This window comes from Corticium candelabrum, chromosome 9 (genome assembly GCF_963422355.1).
Source record: "Corticium candelabrum chromosome 9, ooCorCand1.1, whole genome shotgun sequence".
NCBI classification, from domain to species: Eukaryota; Metazoa; Porifera; class Homoscleromorpha; order Homosclerophorida; family Plakinidae; genus Corticium; species Corticium candelabrum.
Window position 1 is genome coordinate 3,782,239 of NC_085093.1, and position 14,052 is coordinate 3,796,290.

Genomic DNA, 14,052 nt, shown 5'->3' on the forward strand with positions numbered 1-14,052 from the left:
TGTATGCCTGTGTATGCTGTGTGTGTGTGTGTGTGTGTGTGTGTGTGTGTGTGTGTGTGTGTGTGTGTGTGTGTGTGTGTGTGTGTGTGTGTGTGTGTGTGTGTGTGTGTGTTGGCTCAATTGGTTAGAGAGTGCGTTTGGAGAACGGAAACATCCGGGAAATTGCAAGATTACAGGTTCAAGTCACAGTGATGGCGAGCTATGGCGTAATTTCCTTGGGCAAGAAACTTACACACAATTGCCTCTCTCGACTCAGCAGTATAAATGAGTACCTGGTCATTGACTGGGGTGGCAAACGCCTCTGACTGCGGCAAAGCCCATCAGCCACTGGGGTCCTGGTGGGACTTCGGGTGCCCACACCACAGTTGGCGTCGCAGTCGGTGCTCCTACAAGTACCTGGCCAGGCTCCAGGAGATTGCTTAGCACGGCCCAGAGCTCCTGCTTAGTGCACAGGAACCCAGCCATCTAGCTGGGAGGCATTACCGTTTAACGGCAGCTCCTTATCCATTTGCCATTTGCCATTTACTTAGTCTTCGTACAACTTCTTGAGTATATCAGGTTAATAGATTAGTTAAATAGGAAGCACTAGAATGCACATTCTTTAATAAATACCGCTGACGTTATTCTGTACTGAGTAAGTCTTGCAGGCAATGCAACACTCTGAGTTAATGAACCAACTGCGAGCCCTCCAGGAAGATGCCTGGTTCTGCCGCTGCACCTGGGGAGTGACTAATTTGCTCGAGACTGATTTATGCATAACGCACTCATAGTAATATAAGTCCAAGAAATTTCAGACTTGCACTGTTTCGGTATAGATTCGCACTATAGTAGTTAGTCTCATTAAACCTAATGGCTCACTCCAACTGAAATACGTGCAAACAACGCTTTCGCTACTGGTAAGTTAGACAAATCTGAGAAACAAACAACACTCAAACCAAAACCAGCTGTTTTCTTCATGTCTCTACCAAGCAGATTGCTGACAAAGTGAAACATCACATAGAAGTGCGCACTAGGACCGTTGTTACTGTGAATAGGACAATAGTGATCAGACTGTGACCACTCCCTGTAAACAGACATGTATATACGTGTGTTCAAGCCTAATATTATACGTATTACAACGATAATAAAGATAAAGACAGAAAAAGGGAAGTGAAAGGTAAAGCAGAAGGCAGAAAAAAGTAGACTGAGAAGGATAATTCGTGCACCTGATGTTGCACTTGTTGGACACTGCAGCGGTTGTGTTGCAGCATACTTTCTCATAGCACATGAACCTCCATTCATACATTTAATCAACGCTATTGCCGTTTCATTTCCACTGTAGAGAGCACGCGTGGCACCATTGAAACTTTCAGTCATATAATAAGCGTCTCCAGCAAAGAACACTCTCTCAAGCGGTTCTCTCAACTTGTCATAATCTTCGTACGTCGCTCCACTAGGAAAGCTCGGAATGGCCCCATAATAGAGAGGATTGGTATTGGCTTGACTGACAAACACTTTAGGCTGGGGAGTAGAATCACCAAAAAAGCGTTGAAACATCTCCGTCAATTCCTCTGTTGTCCTATTTATCTCTTGGGTTTCCACCCGCAAAGCGTCGTCGCCAGCAATCCAGCTAAGAAAGAGGTTATAGGGTTGCGAGTGGTTCATTTTCTCTTCAATAGTTTCAAAAACTTCATAAAAGAAGTGGTTGACATGGCGATGCGATGACACACTAATGTAATGAAGAGGTTCTTGATTCGATCTGGCAATCGAACCATCGATTTTGTTGGGAAACTGAGAGTATGCAAAAGTGTAATAACCCATACGGAACTTATTGATCGCCTTTCTCTTAGCATAATTTGGAGACGGAATGAATTTCACCGTCTCTTGCTGCAAGACACCCAATGAGAACGTGACGACGGTATAGTCTGCCTCATACTTCTTTCCATCCGATGTGGTGACCACCACGCCTGACCCGCTGTATTGTATTTGAGTCACTCTTGTGTTCAGTTTTACACGCACGTCCGTTTCATCTAAGAAACTCTTCGTCAAACAGTCGACGAGATCTTGATTCCCGTTGAGACTGTTTCTAACGTTGTAAAGGTAGATTGAACCGTCGAATAAATCAAAGGAGGCAGACATTATATTGTGGTATACGTGCATAGACAGCTCGGATGGTTTGGCTGCTAAGAGCAAGTCTGTGTAGAAAACGTCTAGTGCCAATTCTACGGTAGTTCGAGGATGCCATCCATAGAGGCTATAAGCACCTTGCACGTTCATGTCATCTAGAAATAAACAAATGGTAATTATAATTAGCAACAATCAAACAAAAGTGCCATGGGCAACACTCGATGGGCTCAATGTATTTCAATGCCGTGCATAGAATAGGCTCGAGTTTCCAGCCGGTCGTCTGTCCCAGGAGGAGACAGGGTGTGTAGTCCACAACCGAAAATCAAAGTTTGGGCAGATATTCTGGATAGTAGCGTTGACCTAAGCGGTAGAATTAATTAACGGAAAACTATACACATGCTCAACCGTTACACGAGCTTTAGTGTATTTCGTTTACCATCTAGGAAAGTTACTAAGGATCTCGGTCTCGCGTACTAGTAGCCAGACTGTACTCCCTCGTCTTGTATGACGCGACGGTACATGTAACGTCTGGCCAGGAGCGTAGCGTGGCATGGGCTAGACCGGTCTATAGCTCCATCATTTGTAGGCGTGGTCATAAAATTGTCGACTCTAGATACGTGTGAGGACCAGAGCTGTATATAATACATACACTGCACCATTTCTCCAGTCTGGATCTGCCACTAATTCTACCGTATCAGTCAATTAGAAGCCCATAAAAGTGGGCGTGTCCATAAAATGGGCGTGTTCCGTAGCATCGTGAAGTCTAGCTCCCCTCCCCCCGTTTCTATAGGTCACGCTACACTCCTGGTCTGGCTACGCAAAAGTATTGTTTTTCCATGATCTCCGTGTATATAGTTCTACATTTTCACACAAACCACTACTGTTTCTAAATTATCTTCTATTGTTATGTCTAATTTTGTTTTGTTGCTCTATTACGCCTAAACTTTAGCGTGTATCCACGGCGACAAAGTGTCTTTTTCTGTATCTAGGTTCTGACAGTTGTTACTCTGCTTATGTTGCTTTTATTATTATTAATTATAATTTTTATTATTAAAATAAACGTAAAGTAACATACTATTAATAACACAAAAGTTTATTATCATTGCTAATTTGTAGTAATACTAAACTGTGCTTAAATCCGGGTTTTTAGTTGTCGATATGCTGATTGGACTGCCGCGCTTTTCTGTATGCCATATACGTAACGCGCGCTAGCGAGACGCGACTGTCTATATGCGCTTTGCTTGACATTCCTGGGGCTATCTTTCGGAAGGGCAGCAAGACTTCAGAGCTTCACAGGTAGATTTCTGTCGCGAGGTCCATTTGGATGTGAGGAACGTACGGTAGTAGAGCAAGTCAAAATATGTTACTACTGTATACCAAACTAGCTCGACAGCCATTCACTATTGTAAAAGCGGTAGAGGCGGAGCACGCCACATCTCGGCAAGTTGCCGGGCACGCGAGCAACGACGTTTAAACTGTAGAACCACCGATTACCCGGAACTGCACGCATGGAAAGCAGTCAATTCTGAATATACAGACATGGTCATAACTAGGGAGCCATCCTGAGCATGTGACTTAGATTTAAAAATTATTGGACTTTCTCAGACACTGCAAGTACATGCATCTACAACTACAGCTGCACTTTTTATTAAATTACAACAAGTCACAATAGTGAGGTAATGGCTCTGGGTGAGCCATCCACATGTCTGAGGTTGGAGGTGATCATGTGTGACCTACATGACAATCAATTTGAAAGTTAATAATGAAAATCGTTTTCAGAAAGCTTCCAAATAAAAAATGACTTTGTTTATGTCAGAAGAGACTAGACTTTTCAGTTTGCTTGCATGTTGTGAGTCTGCTCTTATGATGTCACAGCATGAATGGTTTGGACATGGTAATGTATGGTGGCGGTAGTTAGTCTGGTCATTTTGTAATCTTTTGTTGCTATGGGTTGTCAATGCGTCCAATCATAACAATATATATATATATATATATATATATATATATATATATATACCCAAATAGCATGATTTGATGTAGAGTCAGCGGGCAGCAGGTATATTCATAAATCTGCAGTTTTTGATTTCCATACCTCAGCTGATATAGGGGTGGCTCCATAATTATGCCATGTCTGTCTTACCATCTTCCGCTCTATATATACCTGTCAGCCGTCTCAGCATTAGTAGTTTGCTATCTATATACTTTAGATGTAATCAATACTTTGAGACCTGCTTTTAAAACAAATGTATAATAATTAATTAATTAATTTGTATAACAAGATATGTCTATGAACCTGTAGAACTGACCTTCTTCTGGTTTCCAGTTAAGGAACAAATCGTAGTATGTTCTGTCTAGGCGTTGACTCGTTAAATTTAGTTCAGCGCTTACGTCGTTCCCTGAGTCATCCACTGCCTTTTGGGTTGCCAGAGCTTCTGGTGCGTAGGCAATATTGCATTTGTCGAACAACTCTCGAATTGGATGAGGTGACGGTAGTGAGGGCTCCACGTTGATGTCGCTCACGCATGCAGGCACGTCTGGCAAGCAATAGGAGAGAAACCTGCCTCCAAGTTTGTTGTCCGCTTCGAGAATGAGAAAGTCGCGAACGCCATTTTGCTGCAAGACTTGCCCCACTCGAAGACCAGCCAGACCGCCTCCGAGAATTAAAACTTTTGGTCGTGAACTATCGCCGCTTGTGCACGAAAACGCAGCAAACAGAACAAGCAGCTGTAGCAGAACAATAGTCATGATGTGTGTCCTATTGTCTATCGGCACCGGATGTACTTGTAGATGGACACCCTATAGAGCTAACTGGTTCATAACGTCTGCCAGAGACGTGCCTGACACACCTGTCCGGCACCGTCATTAGCACCTCCTTTCGCATTCTAACAGTTTGGTTTTGGAATACCATGGCTTTAGTAACCAGGCATGAGGCAGAGGAAGCAGGTTCTTTGACTTTAGGAGCGTGGCACTGTAAGAAAACCCAGGTTTACAATAAAAGTTCGTTCAGTAATAGATGTGAGTGCGTATCACGGTATGTGAAGAATAGCGCAAATTGCCAGTTGCAGGACAACACTTGCAACAGTTTAGTGCACGTTGTTTACGTGAATCGCTTTCAAAGTACGAACATGATCGACTTGAGTCCGGCTTCATGGCGCGCCCAAAACAATGCGCTTTCTAAGTTTGGGATTCCGAGGCTGCTTTCTCTGAATTTTGAAGCTGGGTACGACCTTGAACACGACGCGAAGCAGCTATAGAACATTGGAATGCAATTGCAGCATTTGAGATAATTGGCCACATCCGTTCTCGTGACAATTATGACATATCCATACCGTGTCTACACTAGCGCTTTACCTATAGCGACTATGTCCCCAGACTCACGTGAGCCTAGCAGTGTCCAGTTCCCATATGAAAATGCAGCCTTCCGTTATACGGGAACCGGACACTGCCAGGCTTACGTGAGTCTGGGACGCGGCTATAGGGACAGACCCTAGACTCGAGCCAGTCTCTGGAGTGGGGATTGACAATCCGGAGAATGACGAAGGCGGGGAGAGACTGGCTTAAGTCTCTAAAGACCCTGTGATCATAGGCAGAATCTTTATGCTCGTGCTTGGGTCCGGTTTACAAGGCTTGCTGTGCTAGACTCTTTCGAATAACACGAAGATCGCTTCGAACAAACCAAAAATACAACGATTTTAAGTGGCGTAGCTACGTGAAGGTCTGCTATGGGCATGTGCCCCAAAACTTCCCCCCATTGACTGTTTGTTGGTTTTACGCCGTGAGATATATCTTGCGTGTTCTTGTCTAGAGTAACCTAAAAAGTCTAGTTTTCCGTTTCTTACAATCTCATAGTTTATAAACATTTTTTAGATAATAATTATTTATACATACAAAAGCAGTCGTGCATAGACAGATGCAAGAATTTATTCATTTTTAGAAAACCCAGTAAAGGAGAACTCTCAAAATATCAACAATCTCTCAGATGAAAGCTGTCACTTCATGACACAACCCTTTGCAACCGTTTACTGCAGACGTTTTCCGTAACGGAGAAATAAAGCATTGAAATTACCTGTGTGGGCGTGTCTAGTAGTATGAGTAACTCTGATTGCGAGTCTAGGGCAAGGAAGACCGATACCCGTACACTTTTCAAGGTAAGGATTGTAAGATATATGGTGTTAAGTTGTGATTTATTGACTAAAACAAACTGGGACCCCAAACGTATCACGCAAGTATCGACTGTGTCAATACCCGTGAAACCTCACAAGAAAACCCTTCTTAGATTAGTTCATAGTCATATCTCGACGCAATCTGGGTACGTTAGGAGCACTTGGTACGGTTAAACCTAGAGTATATACTTTCAAACGAGGACAGAGACTATCTCATACGGGGAATGGTCTGCACAACTCGTGGCCCATTCTCTGTTTCTGTAGCTGGCTGGACCGTAAGCTTTCTCTAGGAAGATATTAGGCCTCGTATCTTTCTTTCAGCAAGTTTTAGTATTTGGTGAGAGTTCCCCTCTAGACTTGCACTGTCATGTATGATAAGCTACCTTCTAAATCTTTAGCTGAACACCCGCAAGCAACACCTTCAGTTTCTAGCAAACGAAATAAGGAAATAAACAAAGTCTGCAAACTCCAAACTACAAGCTCATTGAAAGCTAGCTAGGCAGGGATGCAATGGCAAGTTTGAATTAAGTTATAACGCAAGTGGCTAGCTAACTAACGTACGTTAGATCGATAAGTGGACCAAGATGGACATTGCTAGGAAAAAGACAGTAGTGACAACGTTGACCACAACGCCACGACCGCTCCCTGTAAATACAGGCGCACATTACTTGTTTATCTCGATGTACGGATGAAAAAGACATGCAGATAGACGGGCGGTTGCTTTGCTTGCGACGTAGATCTAGAGTGATGTACAAACATGAACCAAGAGACAGACAGAGACAGAAGAAAACTGAACAGGCAGACCGACGGACCCATGCACCGACTGACAGACAGACATACAGACGCGCACAAGTGCACACCAACACAAACAGGGAGGCGAGCTAAGCAGGAAAGCAGGAAGGCAGGAAAACAAACAACAGACGGATGGACGGAGGGACGGCCAAACAGACAAACGGACAAACAAACAGACAGGCAGACAGTTCCTTTAGTCTCTCCTTGTACATACGTAGAAATTTGTAAAGCAAACCAGTGCTTGCAAACAACAAAGTCATATATTAGATTAACTAATGGACTTGGCCTTGACAGACAGACAGACAGACAGACAGACAGACAGACAGACAGACAGACAGACAGACAGACAGACAGAAAGTCAGACAGACAGACAGACAGACAGACAAACAGAGAGACTGACAGACGGACACGGACAAACAGACAGACAGACAGACAGACAGACAGACAGACAGACAGACAGACAGACAGACAGACAGACAGACAGACAGACAGACAAACAGGCAGGCAGGCCGGCAGGCAGGCAGGCAGGCCGGCAGGCAGGCAGGAACAGACAGACAGACAGGCAGGCAGGCAGGCAGACAGGCAGACAGACAGTCAGACAGACAGACCGACAGACAAACAGACAGACAGATAGACAGACAGACAGAAAGTCAGACAGACAGACAGACAGACACAGATAGACAGAGAGACCGGCAGACGGACACGGACAAACAGACAGACCGACTGACAGACTGACAGACGGACGCGGACAAACAGACAGACAGACAGACAGACTGACTGACAGACAGTAGACAAGCAGACAGAAACAAGGACTTACCTGTTCCAGGTGTGGGACATTGCTGTTCCGGTAATGTTACAGCAAACTTTCTCATAGCACACGAGCCTCCATTCATGCATTCCATCACCGCCATTGCTGTTTCATTTCCACTATAGAGAGCACGCGTGGCACCATTGAAACTTTCAGTCATATAATAAGCGTCTCCAGCAAAGAAAACTCTGCCAATCGGTTCTCTCAGCTTGTCATAATCTTCGTACGTAGCTCCACTAGGAAAGCTTGGAATGGCGCCATAATAGAGAGGATTGGTATTGGCTTGAGTTACAAACACTTTAGGCTTGGAAATAGATTTACCAAAAAAGCGACGAAACGTCTCTGTAAACTCTACTTTTGTCTTATTCATCTCTTGTGTTTCTACTCGAAGAGCATCGTCGCCAGCAATCGAGCTAACAAAGAGATTGTATGATTGCGAGTGGTTCATCGTCTCTTCAATAGTTTCAAAAACTTCAAGAAAGCCGTGAGTAAGATGACGATGCGATGACACAGGATAGTACTGTACAGGTTCTTGATTCGATCTGGCAATCGAACCATCGATTTTGTTAGGAAATTGAGAGTATACATAAGTGAAATAACCCATACGGAACTTATTGATCGCCTTTCTCTTAGCATAATTTGGAGACGGAATGAATTCCACCGTCTCTTGCTGCAAGACACCCAGTGAGAACGTGACGACTGCATAGTCTGCCTCATACTTCTTTCCATCCGATGTGGTGACCACCACACCTGACTCGTTGTATTGTATTTGAGTGACTCTTGTGTTCAGTTTTACACGTTCGTCCGATTGATTCAAGAAACTCTTTGTCAAACAGTCGACGAGGTCTTGATTCCCGTTAAAGCTGTTTCTAACGTTGTACAGATAGAGTGAACCGTCGGGTGCAAAGACGGCAGACATTCCATTTTGGTACATGCTCGTAGACAGCTCGGATGGTTTAGCTGCAAACCACACGTCTGTGTAAGCAACGTCTACTGTCCATTCTACGGGAGTTCGAGGATGCCATCCATAGAGATTAAAAGCACCTTGCACGTTCATATCATCTAGAAATAGACAACAGGGTAATTAATTAATTAGGAATATCCAATTTACAGTGGCATGCGCAACGCCGTATATAGATTCAAAAAGGAGCTGTTAATGCAGATAGGACGTGTGTCCAACCGAAAATCAAGTTAGGGTTTATATATCCTAGGTACTAAACAGCGTCCTCCTAAGCTCACCATTAATTCATAGGCGTAGGAACCACGGAGGTCACGGGAGCCATTGCCCCCAATCAGCAGCCTATGGTCACATAAAATAGGTCATCGTGAAAACAAGGTACAAGTGGCAAAAACTAAAACTTTTAGGAGCTCCAATAATGGCATCCATGTTGGGCCCCAACCTGCATAGATGGTATTCCTACGCCACTGCCATGCGGTAGAGTTAATTTAGGTAGTACTGTCGTTTAACTATAAACTATGCAAACGTTTCTTTTGTTATCATATTTATCTTTACCATCAATGTTTCACAACTTAGTCTCGCGTAGCCAGACTGTACTCCCGCATCATACATGGCGAGTACTGTATGACGCAGCGGCAAGGTCTGGCCACGCAAGACTATCAATTTTTAGTATTTCTGTGGAGAACTTCATCCCTACATTTTTCTCTCAAATCTCCACTGTTTTTAAATTATCTTGGTTATTCTTTGTTTTGTTGCTCTATTACGCTTAATCCCTTTCGACAGCTGTGTGTACAAATGACTTAATAATATTGATTTGACATTCCTGGCGCTAAATTATTATATATTGCCGGACCGTAGCATGCACCCAGTCTGGTTTTTCGCCAGAAGTACAATGCAATCAACTTCCGGTTTGAAGTACAGATGTTTAATTGAATAAGTAATATATAAAATTGTTATTAGTGAGTATACTGCACCTTAATATATGTAAAGATATTTTGAAGCTCACATCTAAGACACCGTATAAGGTGGAAACATTGGCGTGGCGGGAGTTTATTTTGGCGGTTTGCTAAAAAATTGATGGAAAAATCATATTGGCAGATTTTATTTGGCTGTTGAACATCGTTGTTTGATAACTGATGTATGTCTTAACATGAGTGATAACTGACGTATGTCTTAACATGAGTGGAGGAGTTTGTGATTGACAGCTGCGTTCGTGGCTCACATTTCCCTAACTTACTGGTCTCCAGCTACTGCATAGTGATGAACAACTGCTGTACGTGTCAGCGCAAAGAACGTGACCCGTGTGAACGTGACAGTCCAGCTTCATCCATAGCTTCACGGTCTCATTCAAAGCCACAACAGACAGCAAGCAGGGATTACCTACCGTTTTGTGGACTCATTCGCGCTCCCTAGGTACCGTCACGTCACTATTAGCTGATCCACGTGCCTAGTGACGTCAACATATCCCGGTGGCCAAATTAATGGCGGATTTTATATTGGCGGTCGTTGAAAAATCCGCCAATCCGCCAAAATAAATTTCCCGCCAATATTTAATCTTATATTGTAAATGGTTTCATCAACTAGATAAATATTTGTATATAGAGCGCGCTTTCTAGTGGACTTTTGATACATCATCCGGGAACTAAAATCTAACAATTATTCGAGAAATCTCCATCGAATCTCTTGATGTAACCCACGTTTGGTCAACTTCTTGTTAACGCACGCTAGGTTACACCCATTTAACGCATGTTAGGCTGACCGGTTTCAATTTCGTTCATACAGCCTAAGACTGGTCTGTAACAGTCAGCTGTCTCAACGTTGGTAGTTACACATATATATTTTTAGAGAAATAATATTATATTTTATATATATAATCAATGCTTTGAGACCTGCTTTCAAAAGCAAATGTAGTAATTAATTAACATTAATCAATTTGTGTACTTAGAGCTGACCTTCTTTTGGTTTCCATCCAGAGAGTAAATTGCCAAATATGCTAATGAAGCGTTGATACACTGAAATTACTTCAGCGCTTACATCGTTTCCTGCGTCATCCACTGCTTTGACGGTTGACAGAGCTTCCGGTGCGAATGCAATATTGCACTTGTCGAACAACTCTCCAATTGGATGAGGTGATGGTAGTGAGGGCTCCACGTGGATGTCGCTCATGCACGCAGGCACGTCTGGCAAGCAATAGGAGAGAAACCTGCCTCCAAGTTTGTTGTCCGCTTCGAGAATCAGAAAATCGCGAACGCCATTTTGCTGCAAGACTTGCCCCGCTCGAAGACCAGCCAGACCGCCTCCGAGAACTAGAACTTTTGGTCGTGAACTATCGCCACTTGTGCACGAAAACGCAACAAGAAGAACAAGCAGTTGTAGCAGAACAATAGTCATGACCGGCGGCCTATTATATAGTGACATGCTTCGGATGTTCTTCTAGACACACCTTAACCATATGGATAATTATTTGCATATCCAATTTACATTTCTCTAGCTTAGTTAATTAAAAAGAGCTCCTTTACTTTCAAACGTCATATTTTTTCATGCTGACTAGAGAGAATACAGAGAATACTTTCGTAAATCAAAGTGGCACTAGCTAGAGGATTACGACCTACTTCACGACGCACGAGAACCGAGGATTAATTAACAATCTGGGAATTACGAAGGCGGGGAGAGAGTGGCTCGGGTCTATACACACTCACACCTGCATGCATGCGCGTGTTGGCACGGTGTCTACGACATCGAGTGGGCGGAGTGTTTACGGTGGTTGCTAAGTGGTTTGCAACTTTCATGCAAGCGTAAATGTATTGAAGGTTACATTTGCACAGAACGTTCCATTTGCACAGAACGTTCCATCGATTGCTTTCTTCGTAGAACGTTCCGAAACGATCTGTCGCTAGTAAGCTGGCACTCGTGTTGACAACTTACTAGGTGCTGATATTCCAAATAGCTACATTTGCATCACAAGACCGTACTTAGAACAGACAGCATATAGAGTGTACGCGTACTAATGCCTAGAATTTGACAAGCCAACATTGTAATAGCAACGGCGATTTTCTCTGTCCTAGAGTACGCTAGACGCGACGCAGCTACAACATTTATTTGGAATGCAATTACATGCAGCCTTTGAAATAATCAGCATCCTCTCTCGTGCGTAGCCATACCGTATATATATATATATATATATATATATATATATATATATATATATATATATATATATATATATATATATATATGCCTGCCTGCCAGTGTGTCTGTCTGTCTGTCTGTCTGTCTGTCTGTCTGTTTTGTATTTTGAGCAAAAATAACTACACTAATTATCAGCAGCAAGCTAGGAATAAAGTTCAATGATTACAATAAAGTTCTTACTACATGAAAATATACCTAAAAGAGAGTCTGGTCCTCAAAAGGACCACCACTAGCAGTCATTTATTTATCTAGCAAACAACTGGTATACTTTGCTAAGGCTTTCATCTGGCTGTCTGCCTGTCAATCACATATATTTGAACTTTTATGTATGATACAAATCGCAATGCAGGGTACTATTATGTACTGTCCAACTACTAGTAGTGTTGATCAATTAATTCAGACAGCGAAGATAGCTTTTTAGCGTTACACTTCTGGAGCTGAACAGAAAGCGTTTGGACCAGAAGTTGATAAACTCCGCAGCGTTCTGTCTGTCTGTCGTCTGTCTGTCTGTCTGTCTGTCTGTCTGTCAGTCTGTCTGTCAGTCTGTCTGTCTGTCTGTCTGTCTGTCTGTCTGTCTGTCTGTCTGTCTAAGAAAAACGCAAAATGACAAAATATGGTTAACAGCAGTCTATAGCAGGATCTCATACAACATGTATTCCACTGGTTTTTGAACACTTTGGTTTTGCGGCCCTATGGCTGAAGACTATCTCGATAAGATCTCCAAAATTTCAAAATATGCAAATGCAAAGCAGCGAAACAGACTTTAGAGATAGATGGAGAAAGCACCTGTCTATAGTTGTACAGTCTTGCAACTCTTGTGTGATTGCAACTCAAGTTGTCGAAGTTGTTTAGGTGCAATTTTGATGATTTTCTGTATGATAAAGACGTTCAACATTTAGTTCATTGACTGTTATTGTTATGCATACGTAAAGTTAGCGATTGTTATTGGTAGAGTAAGAGTTCGAATATATCAATCTGTCTGTCTGTCTGTCTGTCCGTCCGTCCGTCCGTCTACCTGTTTGCCTGCCTCCTTCCTGCAATGCTTTCCTACTTATGTGTCTCTGTCTGTCTGTCTGTGTGTCTGTCAGTCGATGGGCATGTCGGTCTGTCTGTACCGTTTTCTTCTGTCTCTGTCTGTCTCTTTGTTCGATTTTGTACATCAGTGTAGATCTCCGTGGCAAAGCAAAGCAACGGTCTGTTTATCTGTATGTCTATCTCAACAAAAATCATCTGTACATCGAGATAAACAAGTAATGTGCGCTTATATTTACAGGGAGCGGTCACGGTGTTGTGGCCAATGTTGTCGCTATTGTCTTCTTCCCAGCAATGTCCATCCTAGTCTACTGATCCATCTAACGTCCGTTTGTCGCTTGCGTTCTAACTTCTATATTCAAGTTTGCCGTTGCATCGCTGCCTAGCTTTAAATTTGCTTTCAGTTTAGAGTTTGTAGACTTTGTTTGTTTCCTTAGATAGTTCGCTAGAAAGTGAAGGTGTTGCTTGTATAAGTGTTCTGCTAGAGATATAGCGTTAGGGAGGCGAAATTATACATGACAGTGCAAGTCTAATACGAGCACTCGGAATCCGACCTCTCAGTATACGCTCGCAACGCAGGAAATTGTCTCACGCACGTGTATATTACTAAATATTTTCTCTTCTGTTTTGGAAGCTCGAGTGTCGATCGAACCGATACTTAATTGTGCGCATGCGTCGTCTATAAAAGCGAATGCTGATAAAATTGAGTTCAGTGGAGGAGGCATGGAAAGTCATCGTAGATTGACAGAGGGCACACTCTACAGGGCCGCAGATAATGCTACAACAATGAAAGCAGCAAGAGAGCTTTACTTGCCAGTGCTCCTAAAGATGTACTTCAATATCAGCTTGTCAACATGCTACAATTACACCATGAACTTCAAATCTGAAACCCATGCAAAGCACAACAACATCACGAAGGTAAAGACATCAATGCAGCCATATCTCTCCAGCCAATACCTAGAATTGGAATTTATCAAGTGTCACTGAACATACACTGGACATCA

At 42.9% G+C, this 14,052-nt stretch overlaps 1 protein-coding gene across 1 annotated transcript; it reads right to left on the reverse strand.

The window, feature by feature from the left end:
- Nucleotides 1–748: 748 nt before the first annotated feature.
- On the reverse strand, nucleotides 749–4,881 carry LOC134184391 (uncharacterized). Its single transcript, XM_062652065.1, has 3 exons — nucleotides 4,413–4,881; nucleotides 1,206–2,261; nucleotides 749–1,063 (listed from the first exon to the last, which is right to left on the reverse strand). The coding sequence occupies exons 1-3, from the start codon at nucleotides 4,849–4,851 to the stop codon at nucleotides 993–995; spliced, it is 1,566 nt and encodes a 521-aa protein (XP_062508049.1). The 5' UTR covers nucleotides 4,852–4,881; the 3' UTR covers nucleotides 749–992.
- Between the last annotated feature and the right edge of the window lie 9,171 nt (nucleotides 4,882–14,052).